Source organism: Mus musculus, chromosome 1, assembly GCF_000001635.26.
Source record: "Mus musculus strain C57BL/6J chromosome 1, GRCm38.p6 C57BL/6J".
NCBI lineage: Eukaryota > Metazoa > Chordata > Mammalia > Rodentia > Muridae > Mus > Mus musculus.
In genome coordinates, this window is record NC_000067.6 from 131,127,697 (window position 1) to 131,142,693 (window position 14,997).

The 14,997-nt window shown below is 45.4% G+C and overlaps 1 protein-coding gene across 2 annotated transcripts; it reads right to left on the reverse strand.

Moving 5' to 3' along the window:
* Positions 1 to 744: 744 nt before the first annotated feature.
* On the reverse strand, positions 745 to 10,538 carry Dyrk3 (dual-specificity tyrosine-(Y)-phosphorylation regulated kinase 3). Of its 2 annotated transcripts, none has more exons than NM_145508.2 (3): positions 10,384 to 10,538; positions 8,564 to 8,675; positions 745 to 2,549 (listed from the first exon to the last, which is right to left on the reverse strand). In NM_145508.2, exons 1-3 carry the CDS (start codon positions 10,458 to 10,460, stop codon positions 978 to 980), a joined length of 1,761 nt encoding a protein of 586 aa, NP_663483.1. In that variant the 5' UTR covers positions 10,461 to 10,538; the 3' UTR covers positions 745 to 977. The 2 variants fall into 2 exon arrangements, with proteins under 2 accessions (NP_663483.1, XP_006529490.1); XM_006529427.3 differs by having other exon boundaries at positions 10,319 to 10,461.
* Positions 10,539 to 14,997: the final 4,459 nt, after the last annotated feature.

A 14,997-nucleotide genomic window follows, 5' to 3' on the forward strand; every position in this document is an offset into this window, starting at 1 on the left:
TTCACAATGAACTGCCCAACATCCAACACTGCGGCCACGGCTTAGGAGCAGCACTTCCTCCTGGTGCTGGGGAGCGAGCCTTTATTTAACACACGGGCCTTTGGGGGAATTATGACAGCAGAGCGTTAAGTGCAGGGTTATTTGGTAAAGTGTAAGATCTGTAAACCACTGAGTACCCAGGCTATAAATCAGAGGCGAAATAATAAAAGACAAAGCCATAAAATACTATGAACTCAACACGAAAACCAGAGAACTAAAAACTGAGCCACTGTGACAGTGGCTCAGGTGACAAACAGCTACCTGTACTCTTTCCATCTAGAATGAGCCCACAGAATTGCTTGCTGGGGTTAAGACTTCTAGCTTTGCCTTACAGCCATGCCTCCCACACCCCAGTACCCTCCGGAATAGATGCTAAGGGAGACAAGCAGTCAGCTTGTGCTTTTAGAATATCTTCTATCGAGGAGCTGGAGAGAGATAGATAGCTTAGTGGTTAAGAGCTCTGAATGCCCTTCCAGGGGACACAGGTTCAATTCCCAGCATCCACATGGGGGTTCACAATTGTTTGTAACTCCCAAGACTGACACCCTAAAACAGGCATACATGCAAATCACCAGTATACATAAAATTTAAAAAAGAAAAAAAAACCCGTAAAAACATAAAAGAATATCTTCTATCTTGAGAGAGATTGAAACCGAGGGTAATACGTGAGTTCGAGTACCTCTGATGAGAATGAAAACAATGCACTGACCTATGAAAAAGTCATTTAATGTATACTCCAGATGGCCAATACAAGCTGGTTTGACATTAGCCCTTGAAGCGTTCTTTTATAGTCATATAAAAATGTTCTGCCTTGTTAAAAAAAAGTCTAACAAAAACATATCCATCAGTGAATGGGCTTCAATTATTCCGTTTTCCATTTGCATGTTTGCAAGGTAATTAAAAATACATATGATATGTATCAGTCTCTGAGTGGTCCACTAGCTAATCAGCTTTGGCAATACACTGCACAGAGGTATACTACCACTGGTTTCGGACATTAGGTTAGCTTTAAGCTTACTGGCTATCCCAACGACTGGAGGCAGCTTGGAACCCAGTCCCTGGAAAGCATTTGTAGGGTTAACTACCCGCTTCCCTGGCACCTTGTCCATGGTGAGAGGTTTGGGTGTAGACTTGCTAATCCAAGGATGTCTTAATGCTTGAGCCGGGGTGAGGCGGGCAGAGGGGTCCCACTGGAGGCATCGTTTCAGAAACTCTATGAACAAGTAGTCACCACAGCCCTTCAGTGCGGTTGCCCAGTCTTTGCTGCCTGGCGGGCCTCGCTTTTTACCCCTGCGTGAGCGACCCCCGAGAAGCACCACCCTCCCGTCCGTCTGGGTAGATACGGAGCAGTATCGAGGCAAGCCTTTGGAGTTAATAAAGTACTTGGCACGCTTGGATTGCTCCAGAAGTTTCTGCGGTGGCATTCCTAGCAACTCTATCATGCAGGCCAACTGGTCTCCTTCGTCCTCTCCAGGGAACAGGGGCTGTCCTGTCAAAAGTTCTGCAAGGATGCAACCAAAGCTCCATATGTCGATCGGGGTGCTGTAGCGGCACCCCAGGATGATCTCTGGGGCTCTGTAGAAGCGGGACTGGATATACGTGTAAAGCTTCTGATACTCGAAGCAGCTGGAGCCAAAGTCGATGACCTTGGTGGCGCTTCGGCCGTGGTGTTTCAGGAGAATGTTTTCCGGCTTCAGGTCGCAGTGGATGATCTTGTTTTTGTGCAGAGCGTCCAGGGACTGTAGGATGGACTGGGCGAACTTCCGAACCAACTGGACGCTGAAGCCCTGGAACTTGTTTTTTTTAATAAGCTCATACAGGTCTATGCTTAGCAGTTCAAAGGCCATGCACACGTGGTTCCGGAAGGTGAAACTTTCTAGCATGTGGATGACGTTCATGCTACCAGTTTTGTCTTGCTTTTTAAGATGCTCCAAGATCCGGATCTCCTCGGCCGCCTGGCGATGGAAGCGTTTCTCATTGCGCACCATTTTCAGGGCCACGTACTGCCGAAGTTTGTGATCATAGACCCGGGCTACCTGTCCAAAACTCCCCTTGCCGATGATTTTCAGCACCTCATAGCGGTAAGCCAGATGGTCCCGGGGCACATGAATATAGGCCCCATCCGCATCGTCGTAGCCACCGTTATTGGGACCACCAATAACTCCCTGCCGCTTTTTGGCATTCGGACCCACAAAGTAGATTTCTGGGTAGCTGACGATCTCCAGCTTCTCGTAGGCAGTGAGGTGGTGTTTATACTGCTTCAGCGCTTGCTCAGGAGTCAGCGGCAGCACCTTAGACGGCCTGGAGGAAAGGTTGCACTTCACCGCGCTCAGGCTTTCCGAACTTTTCCCCTGAGAAGCCGGAGAAGACTTTTCCGAGTTGCTGATGCCATCTGACTGGAGAGTATTGGATCTTCTGTTGCCAAATTCTTGAAACAGCTGTTCCACCTTCATCTCACTTCCATTCACAAAGTGCTGAGTGTGGCCTCTCGTGAGTGGCTCAGTGGTAATCTATGGGAGAACAGAGTGCGCACAGTTAATGGCGCTAGAAACAGGAGGAAGGCGAAAGGGCCTTCTCTCTGACTGAGTTAAAAGAGCTAAGCAGGGGACTGGAGACATGGCTCAGTGCTAAGAATGAGGACTTGAATTCAGATCTTAGTACCTATGTAAAAAGCGGTCCATGTGCCTGTAGTCCCAGGGCTATGGGGGACAGAGACAGACAGACAGACTAGCCCCAGATTTAATGGCAGTCTCTGTCTCAAAGAAATATGGAAGAGAACATCAGAGCAAGACATGTAACATTCTCCTCTTCTGAAATGCACACAGGAATGCCGTGGTTTAATAGAACGTTCCCTACAGACTCATGTGTTTGAATGCTTGGCCCATAGGGAGGGGCGCTAGTAGAAGGTCTGGCCTTGTTGGAGGAGTGTGTCACAGTGGAGGGCAGGCTTTGAGGCCTCCTAGGCTCAAGGTATACCAGTGTGGTACAAAATCCCCTTCTGCTCCTCTCGGATCAAGAGGTAGAACTCTCGGCTCCTCCAGCATCATGTCTGCCTGCACGCTGCCATGCTTCCCGCCATGCTGATAATGGACTGAAGTTCTGAATCTGTAAGTTGCTGTGGTCATAGTCTCTTCACAGCAATGGAAACCCCAACTAAGACAGACTCCTATATCCTCTCCCTGATCCATTCTCATCCTACATGCCTACAAGACCCAACTTCAGTCTTCTCTCTGTAGTACCACACTAATTAAGTCTCATACTTTTGTTGATACTTAGTATTTCTTGCAGGGAGGAGGCCATGTGCCCTGACTGACATGTGGAGGTCAGAGAAGAGCTTTCCAATTTTCTCCCTCAACCATATGGCTCCCAGGGACTGAACTCAGGCATGGTGGAAAGAGCATTTACCCACCCAGCCAGCTCACTTTTAGAAATGAAAAACCAGAAATGTAGCTAGGTGTTTGTGGTGGACGCCAATAACTCCAGCACTCAGGAGGCAGAGGCAAGCAGATCTCTTAAAGTTTGAGGGCAGCCTGGTCTACAGGGTTAGTTCCAGGACAGCCAGGATCACACAAGGAAACCCGTTTCAAAAAAGAAAGAAAGAAAAAAGAAAGAAAGAAAGAAAGAGAGAGAGAGAGAGAGAGAGAGGGAGGGAGGGAGGGAGGGAGGGAGGGAGGGAGGGAGGGAGGGAAGGAAGGAAGAAAAGGAGGAGGAGGAAGAGGAGGAGGAAGAGGAAGAGGAAGGGAGGGAGGGAAGGAGGGAGGGAGGGAGGGAGGGAGGAAGGGAGGGAGGGAAAGACAGACCAGAAATGAGTTCCCTCATCTGTCCTTCCAATATTCACCAGCATGCCTACTGTTCACTAATGTAGCCCCCATACTAAAAATCAAGTACTCTTAAGAACTTTAATCTGCCCAGTGTGGTGGCTCACGCCTTTAATCTCAGCACTTGGGAGGCAGAGGCAGGAAGATTTCTGAGTTTGAGGCCAGCCTGGTCTACAAAGTGAGTTCCAGGACAGCCAGGGCTACAGAGAAACCCTGTCTCGAAAAAAAACAAACAAAAAAAAAAATTAAAAAAAGAAAAAAGAACTTTAATCTACCTATAAGGCTGAGCTAGGCAAAAATAATGGCATGGCTTTAGTTAATTTATGTACCAAAAATGAGTATCTGTATGCAACTTGGTCATTTTTCCTTAAATTGTCTACTATCTAATTTAAATGCACCTAAATATGTACTGCTAAACTCTTGGGAAGGCATTGTACAGATAGACCAAGGCAGAAGGGCTGTGCTGGTCCTGGCTGTACTACTTAAAGCTCTATGACCTGGGACCGTCACTTGAACTTTTCACAGCCTTTGTTTCTTCTAGTATAAAATGTAAAATATCTACTTGGCAGCACATTGTGGAAGTCCAGCTATATTCAAAACAGGAAAGACTCTCACAAACTATAAAACTTATGCAAAAACACTGGCTACCACTATGTAAAATTCTCAAAATGTGACCACTTTAGCCCCTGTACTCTTCCCTTCCCTACACACACACACACACACACACACACACACACACACACACACACACATACACACATACACACGCCGTGGATTTTCTCTTCCTCCTGTGGTGGCTCCGTCTACATTAAAGGCCCTTTTCTACTGATTATCAGCCAAGTATCTGGCCAAAGAAGAGCCTAGCAGTTAAGTTTTTGCATGGGACCACCAAGGCCGGTTCCTCCCCCACATAAAGGCTGCCTTCCGCTTGCTATTCAATTTCATATGTTATCTTTCTAGAGATAGTCAAGCTGCACCATAAAATCACTGCTCTAACGCCTCCCAAGGTGTTATCGAGCCGGTGGGATGTTGTCTGTGGCCCTGCGTCTGCCCCTGGAGCTTTCTCTGCCTGGTGAAGGCTGCATTGACTCTGAAGGTCTTCACTTCTGTGTGTGATGAAGAGAGGGTCTCAGGCTCAGTACATTACTAAGAACAAGTATTTAACAGAGGTCTGATTTCCATAGAATTACTCTAACAGAACTAAGAACATCACTAGGATCTCCTGACTCTTGGCTCTTCTTTCGGTCAAGCCTTACCTGCACCCTGTGCAGATTAAATCCTCCACAGTACCCAGAATTTCACAGGGTATGTCCAGGTTTCATAGAGTCCCTGTAAAAGTAACCAGGGCTGTCCTGTCCTCACCTCACAATTCTGTAGGCACCATCCTCATTTTGTCCTCCCCCCCCCCCCAATCCCCGATCTGTGTCTGCTGAGCCCTCTTCACCTTGTCCTTCCTGAAGTGTGGCTTCCAGGACAGTGGATAGTGGAGATGTGTTCCACTAGAGATTATCAAAGCTCAGATCTCCAGTAAACTGGGCAAATCCCATCAAGGGTTTTTTCCACATGGGGAAGGAATCTTTCCTTACCATGTTTCTCTTTCTTATAAATCTCAAATCCTTATACAAATCAATTATATACCAATTCTCCTGTGCATAATAAAACATTCTTTCCCATTTTCCTCAATCTACAGCTGTGGTGGTTTGAATGAAAATGGCCCCCACAAGCCCATAGAGAGTGGCACTATTAGGAGGTGTGGCCTTGTTGGAGGAAGTGTGTCACTGGGGGTGGGCTCTCAAGCCAGGTCCAGTGTCACCCTTTCTTCCTACCGCCAGCCGACCCAGATGTAGAACTCTCAGCTACATTTGCAGCACCATGACTGTGAGATGAACCTGGCTTCTTTTTCTTTTTGGTAAAACAATGACTGTCTGCATGATGCAGTGTTTCCTGCCATGATGATAATGAACTAAACCTTTGAAACTGTAAAGCCAGCCCAAATTAAATGTTTTCCTTCATAACACTTGCCTTGGTCACGGTGTCACTTCACAGAAATAGAAACCCTTAAACAACAGTATTCCTATATACGATATTATTAGTTACAAAATACTATATATTTCTAGTCTAGGATTATAATCATGATAATCAGAAAGGTATATAAGCCAGGTGCTGGTGGTGTACACCTTTAATCCTAGCACTCTAAGTCAGAGGCCAACCTGGTCTATAGAGCAAGTTCCAGGAGAGCCAGGGCTACACAGAAAAAAACCTGTCTCAAAAAACAACAACAAATAAGCAAACAAAAACCAGCAAAAAAAGAAAGCTATATAGTAGACTCAACCAAGTATTTTGTTAACCATGTAATTATGTACAAGAGACAGATCAAGCAAGGATATCATGTTTTATTTCTTAAAAATACTTCATGGGTACCATTAATGTGGAAAGCATATTGGGTTTTATATAAAATGTGCTGTACTAGTTAAGTCCTATAAAAATCCTGTTGGAAAATTCAGAATGAATAATCTCCTAATCCAGATATAAAAACCTACCCTTGGGAGCAGAGGATGTGCCTCAGTTGGTAGAGTGTTTGCCTACCATGCATGAGGTCCTGGGTTCAATCCTGACCCAACACCACCAAAACAAAAAACTCCTACCTTCTACCAGCTCCTGACCTTAATTAAATCTCTGCAGCAAAGAACTTGGTTCAATAGAACGAAGCCTTTAGGGAAATGACTGACAGATTAGAGCATGTGAAAGGAGCGCCTTGTAAAGCTCTCAGGCTGCCTCTGAGGCTGTGCCAGGACTAATGGACACTGCGAATGGAATCATAGCATTAGGGATTGTAAGTGCTCCCACGGGATTGAAAAGCACTCTCCCAGCCAAGTCTGCCAATAACAGAGGCTGGGGAGACAGGGCAGGGGTTAAAGTGTTTGCATGAGGACCCGTCCTGTCAGCACTGGGTGGGCATGGAATCTGCCTCTAATTCCAGCTTCAGAAGGCAAAAACAGAGCAAGCTGGCTAGCAAGGCTGGTCATGTGTGAAAGCTCTTGATCAAGAAACCAAATAAGACAGAAGAGCGTACATCAATATCACACACACAATAAAAGTGGATAGGGAGGTTAAAGAAAAGCCCTTGCAATGACATGTTGGATTAGAATCTAAAATCTTAGGGCTTCTCCATAACTGTCAGAGTCAACAACATGCAGTAAGAAATTCACTTGATCCTGAAATATAATTTGAGAGAAGTTTAGGATAGAGATCAACACGGATCAACTCTAACCTAAAGTTAAATGAGGTTTGTGCCTGATGCCCAACTGCAGGGAGCCAGGAAATTCGATGGCCACCACAGAGGTGGCTCTGGATTTCTCAGAGGTGTTCAGAGACCACAGAAATCAACTGACAGGAATGGAAAGAAGCCCCACTGTACCCCAGAAGAGATTAAAAATGGGGTGACCAGACTTCCAAACGTATTTAGACCAAGCTTGTAATATTATTAACCCTGAGAGTGGTAAGACCTAGGGAAGAACTAGAAACAATGACAAGGCTAACAAGATGGCTCAGCAGATAAAGGTGCTTGCCACTAAGTCTGGTCACACACACACCACAAAACATGCACAAATAAAATGTTACTATTTTTAAAGCAAAATTACAGAGTAAAGCAAGGAAGGAACAAAGCAACAAAGGTGGGTTTTAAGAGGAACCTCGGAAGGGAAAAGTACATAGCCGTGCCAGCTCAGGAAGTCAGACACTTCAGCAGATGACACATTGTAGCACAGTTTCAAGTCACAGACCGTGACTCCTTGCCTTGGAACTTGTCCAAACCCTGCTCTGCTCCTCTGCCTGTGCCTGTGGACTGTGAGTTCATCTCATTCTTACCTTAAACAAAAGGGCACCGAAAGCTAAGGGTCTGGGGCTCATAAAGGATCAGAATGTACCAAAGCCCAAGCTGGACGAGTGGCCCCCGGTGGTGCACGCCTTTGACCCCTACAGAGCGGGTTCCAGGACAGCCAGGGCAACACAGAGAAACCCAGGCTTACTGTTTCAACTTAATTTATGAAGTTTTGTTCTTTTGTTTTTTGGGTTTTTTTTTTTTTTTAAACTGTCTTTCATATACTGATCTGCCAGGACTAAACGGGAAAAACTGAGCTGATTGTGAATTCTGACACTATTTTCCTTGTTACTTCTGTTAAAAGAAGCCTTTGTCATGCTCTATGTATGTCACCTACCATAAAAAAGAAACACCGCTTAAACAAGAGTTCCTTCCGCGACCCCAAGTGCCATGCCTACCCCAGCAGAAGGAATAAGGAAAGGGTGGACTTCAAATCCAAACTGTTCCAAAAAAAGCCGACCTCAAACCACAGAAACTGTTTTCCCCAAGTCAGGAGAAATCAAAAGCAAACCAAGCATGGTAATATGAGTATGGTAATATACCCATTTAATCCCAGTACTCTGGAGACAGAGGCAGGTACACCTCTGACTTTGAATCCAGCCTGGTCTACACAGAGTTCCAGGTCAGCCAGGACTACACACACTAAGCAACTCTGTGTCAAAACAATAATCTTTCAAAAAGCAAAAGAACCACACACACTCCCCAACCAAAAACCTCAAAACAAAAGCAGCCAACCCACAAATAACAAATGGAACTCCCGCGTTGCCAAGAGCATTAAGGAGCACTTCCTCTTCCCCCAAGCAACTTTCTTTCCTTTCCTACTTACATTTAGCCTTCTGGAGACAGGTGCTTCAGAGGGGTTGCTGAATGTGTCCGAATAGGGTGGGCCCTTGGTTTCATCTATCATCATGAAAGTATCATAGACACCATCCCCCAACCTAGGAGAAACGGTTACAGATAAAACCGGTCAGTAACTAAACAAAATGAGCTTGCATTTTCAAAACACCCCAGGATTTAAGCGCTTCTTACCCTTTCTGACACTGCACAAAAACAAGCCGGGCAGTCGGCAGTGGGAGAGAAGGACTCTAACCTTTCTCTTCCCTGTAATTTTTTTTTTGTTTTTTTGAGACAGGGTTTCTTACATAGTCCTGGCTGTTCTGGAACTTGCTGTGTAGAGCAGACTGGCCTCGAACGCAAACTGATCCACCTGCCTCCACCTCTGCACCAACACATCTGTTTCCTTTTTCTTTGTAAAGAATGGAAAAAAAAAATCTCTGGATTCAATTTTACATTAGTTACAACAGACTGGTGTGGTGACACACTCCTTTAATCCCTCTCTCAGGAGGCAGAGGCAGGTGGATCTCTGCTGAGTTTGAGGCCAGCTTGGTCTACAGAGTGACTTCCAGGACAGCCAAAGCTACATAATAAAGAGACCCTGTCTCTAACTAACAAATAATAAGTAATCGAATGCTGTTCAAAAAATGAGGGACTACCAATTAACTTGAACTGAATAAGAAACCTAAAAGCAGAAAGAAATAAACATAACATAGAGGTTTGTTTTAGAATGCAAGTCTAACACCTCTATTCTAGTTTCAGCCCCTGGCTGTGCTACCTTCCCCCTCTGAACAGCCTCACAGGTAAATGGGAAGAAAAGGACGTCTACACTCTCAGACTACAAGAAGAGAAGACTAGCAGAACAGCTGTCTTCTCTTCATTATTTTATGCACCCATTTACAGCTAAGCTAACTAGTGAAAAAAGGCAGCCAACAGGAACCCACCCGATGCTTTGCTTTAAGTTACACGATGTACCAAATCTCTCTTCTGTTCCCACTTCATTTCCTGGCATATGGAGATATTTAAAATGCTAAAGGACTACAGAATGGTTCTGTCTTTACACTGTGGGTCCTCCACAGTGAAGGCACACAAACAATGGGCAGGATTTACTAAAGCCACAAGATGGCCTTGAATAATGCATTTTATCTGCTCCCAAGACTACGGATTTGCGGGTCACTCTGGTCACCGGTTCATGTTACCATCTCAGATTATATACTACTAACACAACCATGACTAGGTAACATTTTTCATTGTCTTTAAAAAAAATATCTTTTCAGTCACTTTTGAGATCTGTCTTATTAAAAAAAAATACTTATAGAGTTTAACACAAGTGTTAAAGGAATAAAGGAGGGCTTTAAAAACATCCCACAAGAAATTAAAATATCTTCTAAAAAATATATTGAGGTTCAGACAATGTTTTGATAACAGGCAATTTTCTAGACAGGTCCGGCCTCTGCCATACTGCACGATGAAACACACCAGCACCGCATCTGCAGAGTAACAGCCAGACGCGAACGAGCGGATTGGGTTCCTTTAGCCAGGGCCCGATGCGGAGGGGGAAAGGGACCCCCCCCCAAAAGCGGCACATGGGGAACAAGGTCCCGGGTCTCTGCTGCTCCACCCCAGGGCCAGGGCGGGCTGGGCAGACTCTCGGAGCAACAGGGCGCAGGTCTTGCGCGCAGGTCCCAGACCCAGCTCTCCGGAGGCCGCGCCGTCCCGCCCGCCCTCCCCCGCCCTTCCCGCTCACCGCGCTGATGGACAGGCAGCCCAGACCCGCAAGGAGTCCTCCCGCTCCTACCCGGGCGCCGTTACCTCCGCTGCTGCGGCGGGAGCCCGGCCCCCGGCAGCGCCGCGTCCTTCCTCCCGCGATCGCGGGCTGCGCCTCCCATCGCGAGCTCGCCCCGCGGACACAGAGGCGGCGGTTGGCCCGGTGGGTCGCCTCCAGCACCGCACCTGCTGGCTTCGCTACAAGACGAGGCTGGGCACTGGGCTCGCGCGGTCCGCAGGGAGACCACGCGGGAGCGGCCGCGTCGCTTAGCAACCGCGCACGCCCTGCCGCGCCTGCGCAACGCCGCCTTGGAGGGAGCGGGGAGGAGGCGGAGCGAGGGGCGTGCTGTTCCTGGGTGGTGTGCTCGCAGTTCTTTTTGCAAAAGAGGAAACTGGCTTGGAACCTACGCTTCTTCGTATTCACCTAGCCGTGAAACCAAACATGGGAGTATCAGCAGCACAGCCTGCCTGCTCAGCAGACCGCTTGGAGAGCTCTGCGCATCTTTAATATGTGAAAGCGTACCTCACTCTTTCTGAGAAGTACCGTCCATGTTAAGTCTATTTCGACAGTTAAAATGGAAGTGAAAAGAAAGGCTGTTAAGCCACAGAAGTGGCGGTTGTGTTGAGCTTGGTGCCCATCAGATTTCCTAAGGCTGCAAAACTCCTCTGCAAGAGCGGATTTGATTCCCAACACGGTCGTGGCAGTTCACAACCATCCATAACTCTAGTCCCGGGGTGTTTAATGCCCTCTTCTGACATCTGAGAGTAGCAGGCACGTATGTGGTGCACAGGCATAAACTCATACACATAGGATGAGCCCATTGGATCTATGAGAACAAAACAAAACAAAAACCAAAGGTTCTTCCACGCATCGGTGGCGCACGCCACCTGGTGCACACTGGAAATTATTTCATAGAGCATAATTCCACGAATCTTCAAATGTCCAACCGAGGCTCCTTTTGGGGTTCGTAAAAGTCACAGTCCCTGTTCTCAGAAGATCCACACTCTATTTGCAGCTAAGAATCTGTCCATTTGGGACACTTTATTTTCATCTGTTCAGTGTTGACTTAGCCTGTGATATAAGTAAAAATGTTTTCTTCAATGATGATCTTTTAGAAGTTTTCTGTCTCTCTTTCATCCACAACCAGTGCAATCTTACTTTCCTAGGGTTTTTGTTTTTAAATTGGGCTCTTTGACTCTTGTTTGTAGACAGAGTTCCATGGCAACAAAGGCACCTCCCCCGCTCCAAGATTACAAAATTCTACTAACTGATCCTGCTCTCAGGACTTCTAAGAGGTGAACACCCCAGACTACTACCGGAAGGGTTGGTTGGGACTTGCCTGGACATGTTTAATTACCTCATTTCGAATCACTGCAAGTCTTCCCTTCTGTCTTTAAGGCGCATCTTCTAGAGCCAAGCTAAAGCCTTCCTGTTCTACTTGCCTCCAGCGGGTTAGGGGAGTAGATACAGAGGCTGCCTTTGTCTTTAGTAGGTTATTTCCCTAGTAAGGGAGGGAGAACTCCTTGAGGGTGCTGGACCTCCTGAGTATCTGACCTTGGTGACCTAAGTACTTTTCAGTATTTCTTCAAAGAACCCCTGTTTTGTAACAACGACCACACCCTCATTAAGCAATTGCCCTGTACCCTCCGGCTCTTGAAAAGACTCATTTAAGTGTACTTCAACAGATATTGAAATACAAAGAAAATACGATTTCTCTGTATAAAGTGTTCCATATGCTTACATATGTGCAACCTATGGAAATCTATGCAAAATATATTTGATAAATGTTACATTAAAGTAAGTAAAAAAAGGTGGGGGAACATGCTGGTGGAAGGACAAAGTTTTGAGGAAGTGAGGAGTAGGAGGGAGGGACTTTGGTTGGATGTGATCGGATATATTGGATAGGGGCTGGAGAGATGGCTCAGTGGTCATGAGCACTAGCAGCTCTGGAAGAGGATCGGACATCTGAGAGTACCAGGCACACATGTGCTGCACCGACATATGCTCAAAAGAATAAGATAAATCAAAAATTTTTTCCAAAGATATAGTGTATGAAGTCACTGAATAATAAATTAACGGATTTTAAATAAATGAAGAGTGGTTGGAAATCAGCATTATCTTTCTGAAAATATAAAATAAGAATCCTACCACATACTAGCCAAGTCACCTGAGATGTCTGCCTGTCTTTAGAAGCCAGTTCTAGTGAACAGGAAAACTAAAGAGCTTGCAATATGTGTTTTAAATGCAATTATCCCAAAATCATAAGGAAAAGACACAGGGACCTGGAGTATTGCTCAGTAGACCAATGTCTGTGTAGCATGCAAGAGGCTCCGGTTTAGATCTCCAGTACAGAAAGCAAAGGAACCAAGTGGGCATTCAGAACTTGACCACAGCACCTTCAGGAGGGACACAAACATTCCCCTGTAATAACTCAGCTGTAATTTTTTGATAAAGCAGCTAGTGGGGGGTTGGCTTCCGTTTGAAATCAGTGTGTTGCTATGAATTTCTCTGTAGTGGAATATACCATGATACATGCATATACAATGATACATGCATCACAGAACTGAAATGCACGTTTAAAAGAAGTCATTCATTTAGAACCTGAGAGACTCACTGGTGAGTGAGTGAGTCTTGATATTTCCAGCTTTGTCAGCCTGGTCTTGTGTCTCCTAAGCCCTTAAGGTTGTCTTTACCAGTCCCAAACCCCTGTCCCAAAAGTTTATGTGTGTGTGTGTGTGTGTGTGTGTGTGTGTGTGTGTGTGTGTGATATCTACAGCCCTAAAGGTTGTAAAATGTGTGTGGTGTGTGTGTTTTTGTGTGTGTGGTATGTATGTTTATGTGTGTGTGGTGTGTTTGTGTGTGGTATGTATATGTGTGTGGTATGTGTTTTTGTGTGTGTGGTGTGTTTATGTGTGTGGTGTGTTTGTGTGTGGTATGTATGTTTGTGTGTGTAATGTGTGTGTGGTATGTGTGTCTGTATATGTCTCTGTGTGTGGTGTGTGTGTGGTATGTGTGAGTGTGTGGTGTGTGGTATGTGTGAGTGTGTGTGGTGTGTGGTATGTGTGAGTGTGTGTGGTGTGTAGTATGTGGTGTGTGATGTGTATGTTTGTGTGTGTATGGTATGTGTGTTTATGCGTGTGGTGTGTTTGTAGTGTATATGTTTGTGTGTGTGGTGTGTGTGATATGTGTGGTATGTGTTTGTGTGTGGTGTGTGTGATATGTGTGGTATGTGTGTGTGTCTGTATGTGTGTGTCTGTGTGTGTGTCTGTGTCTATGAATGTGGGCATATCTGAGCATCAGTGTGAACACCAGAAGATAACTATTGGAATTCAGTTCTTTCTTTCCACCTTTCCACCTTGGGTTCTGAGCATTGAACTCAGATTGTAAGGCTTGCTTGTGTGGAAAGTGCTTTTAGCAGCTGAGCCATCTTTCTACCCCTGAGTACAGTTCTTGACTTGAAAAGCCCGACATCTAGAATGAGAACAGGCATAGTATAACTCCTGAAGACTCTCCCTACGAGGAGGAACTGGATGCACACACTTACTCCTGATCACAGTTTACATGAACCCCAGCAGGGCCAGCTCCCTGATGACTGCTGAAGGTTGTGAATGATTATTTTTGGCTGTTCTCTGGGTTCTGAGGTTTCTGTCCTCTGAATCACACTTCCTTTTCAAATGAAAGATAGTTTTTGTTAGCAGGTGAATATTTCATTTTTTTTAAATGTTTCCTTTTTTTATAGAGGTTTGGGGAATCTAAAGTTTTGTTTGATTTCAAATTTTCTACTGTCTTTGTACTTTTGGTGCAAATTGATCATATTTTAATAATACAATTCAAAGTTGTAGTTCTGTGAGTCTTATTTGCTTTTATAGTAAACAAAGCCATGCATGCAAATCTCTTCAAAGTCTTTCTCTACTTTGTGCTTCTGAGGCTGCTGAGGGCAACATCTGAGGGCATTGCCCTTGCAGTCCTTGGGGGTCCTGTGAGGGCATCTCACCTGACTGAGATGTCACTTCAGAGCTCTCTGCTGTGTTTCAACAGTCTTTGAATTAACCCTTTATTTTAAGAAGTTCGGGGTTTTCTATGTATGTTTGTGTGTGTGTTTGCCTACATGTATGTATGTGCACCAAATGCCTGGTGCCCACAGAGGCCAGAGGAAGGCATTGGATTCCCGAAAACTAAAGTTACAGATGGTTGGTGAGTTGAATGTGGGTCCTCTCCAAGAGCAGCTAGTGCTCTTAACTACCTTGTCATCTCTCCAGCCAATGTCATTCATTTTAATTTAATATCTATTGGGACAGGGTCTCACTTTGTAGACAGGGCTGGTCTAATTTAGACAATCTTTCTTGGGAGATTACAGGAATGGGTCACTGTGTCCTACAGTGGTTTTCTTTTAAAGATTTGATTTATATGCAATAAAGTTAACTATTCTTTTTCTTCTTCTTTTTGTAGTTCGTGGAATTCATTCCAGAGCCTTTTAAACACTAAGCATGCTCTTGCCACTAAAGTATATCCCAAGCCCCTAAGTTCACTACAGGTCACAGTTCTGTGAGTTGTATCAGCTTCATACAGTTGTATAACCACCAATGCTATCATAGGTAGCAGAGCAGGGTGCTCTATCTGTGGTGGTTTGAATGGCCCCTATAGACTCATAGTGGCCT

What these genes read in the sequence shown, in the direction of transcription:
- Dyrk3 (NM_145508.2), bottom strand. Translation starts at nt 10,460, where the DNA reads ATGGGAGGCGCAGCCCGCGATCGCGGGAGGAAGGACGCGGCGCTGCCG. An exon ending in CTCCCGCCGCAGCAGCGGAG is followed by an intron (nt 8,676 to 10,383) that starts GTAACGGCGCCC and finishes CGTTTCTCCTAG; the next exon opens with GTTGGGGGATGGTGTCTATG. An exon ending in CTGTCTCCAGAAGGCTAAAT is followed by an intron (nt 2,550 to 8,563) that starts GTAAGTAGGAAA and finishes GTTCTCCCATAG; the next exon opens with ATTACCACTGAGCCACTCAC.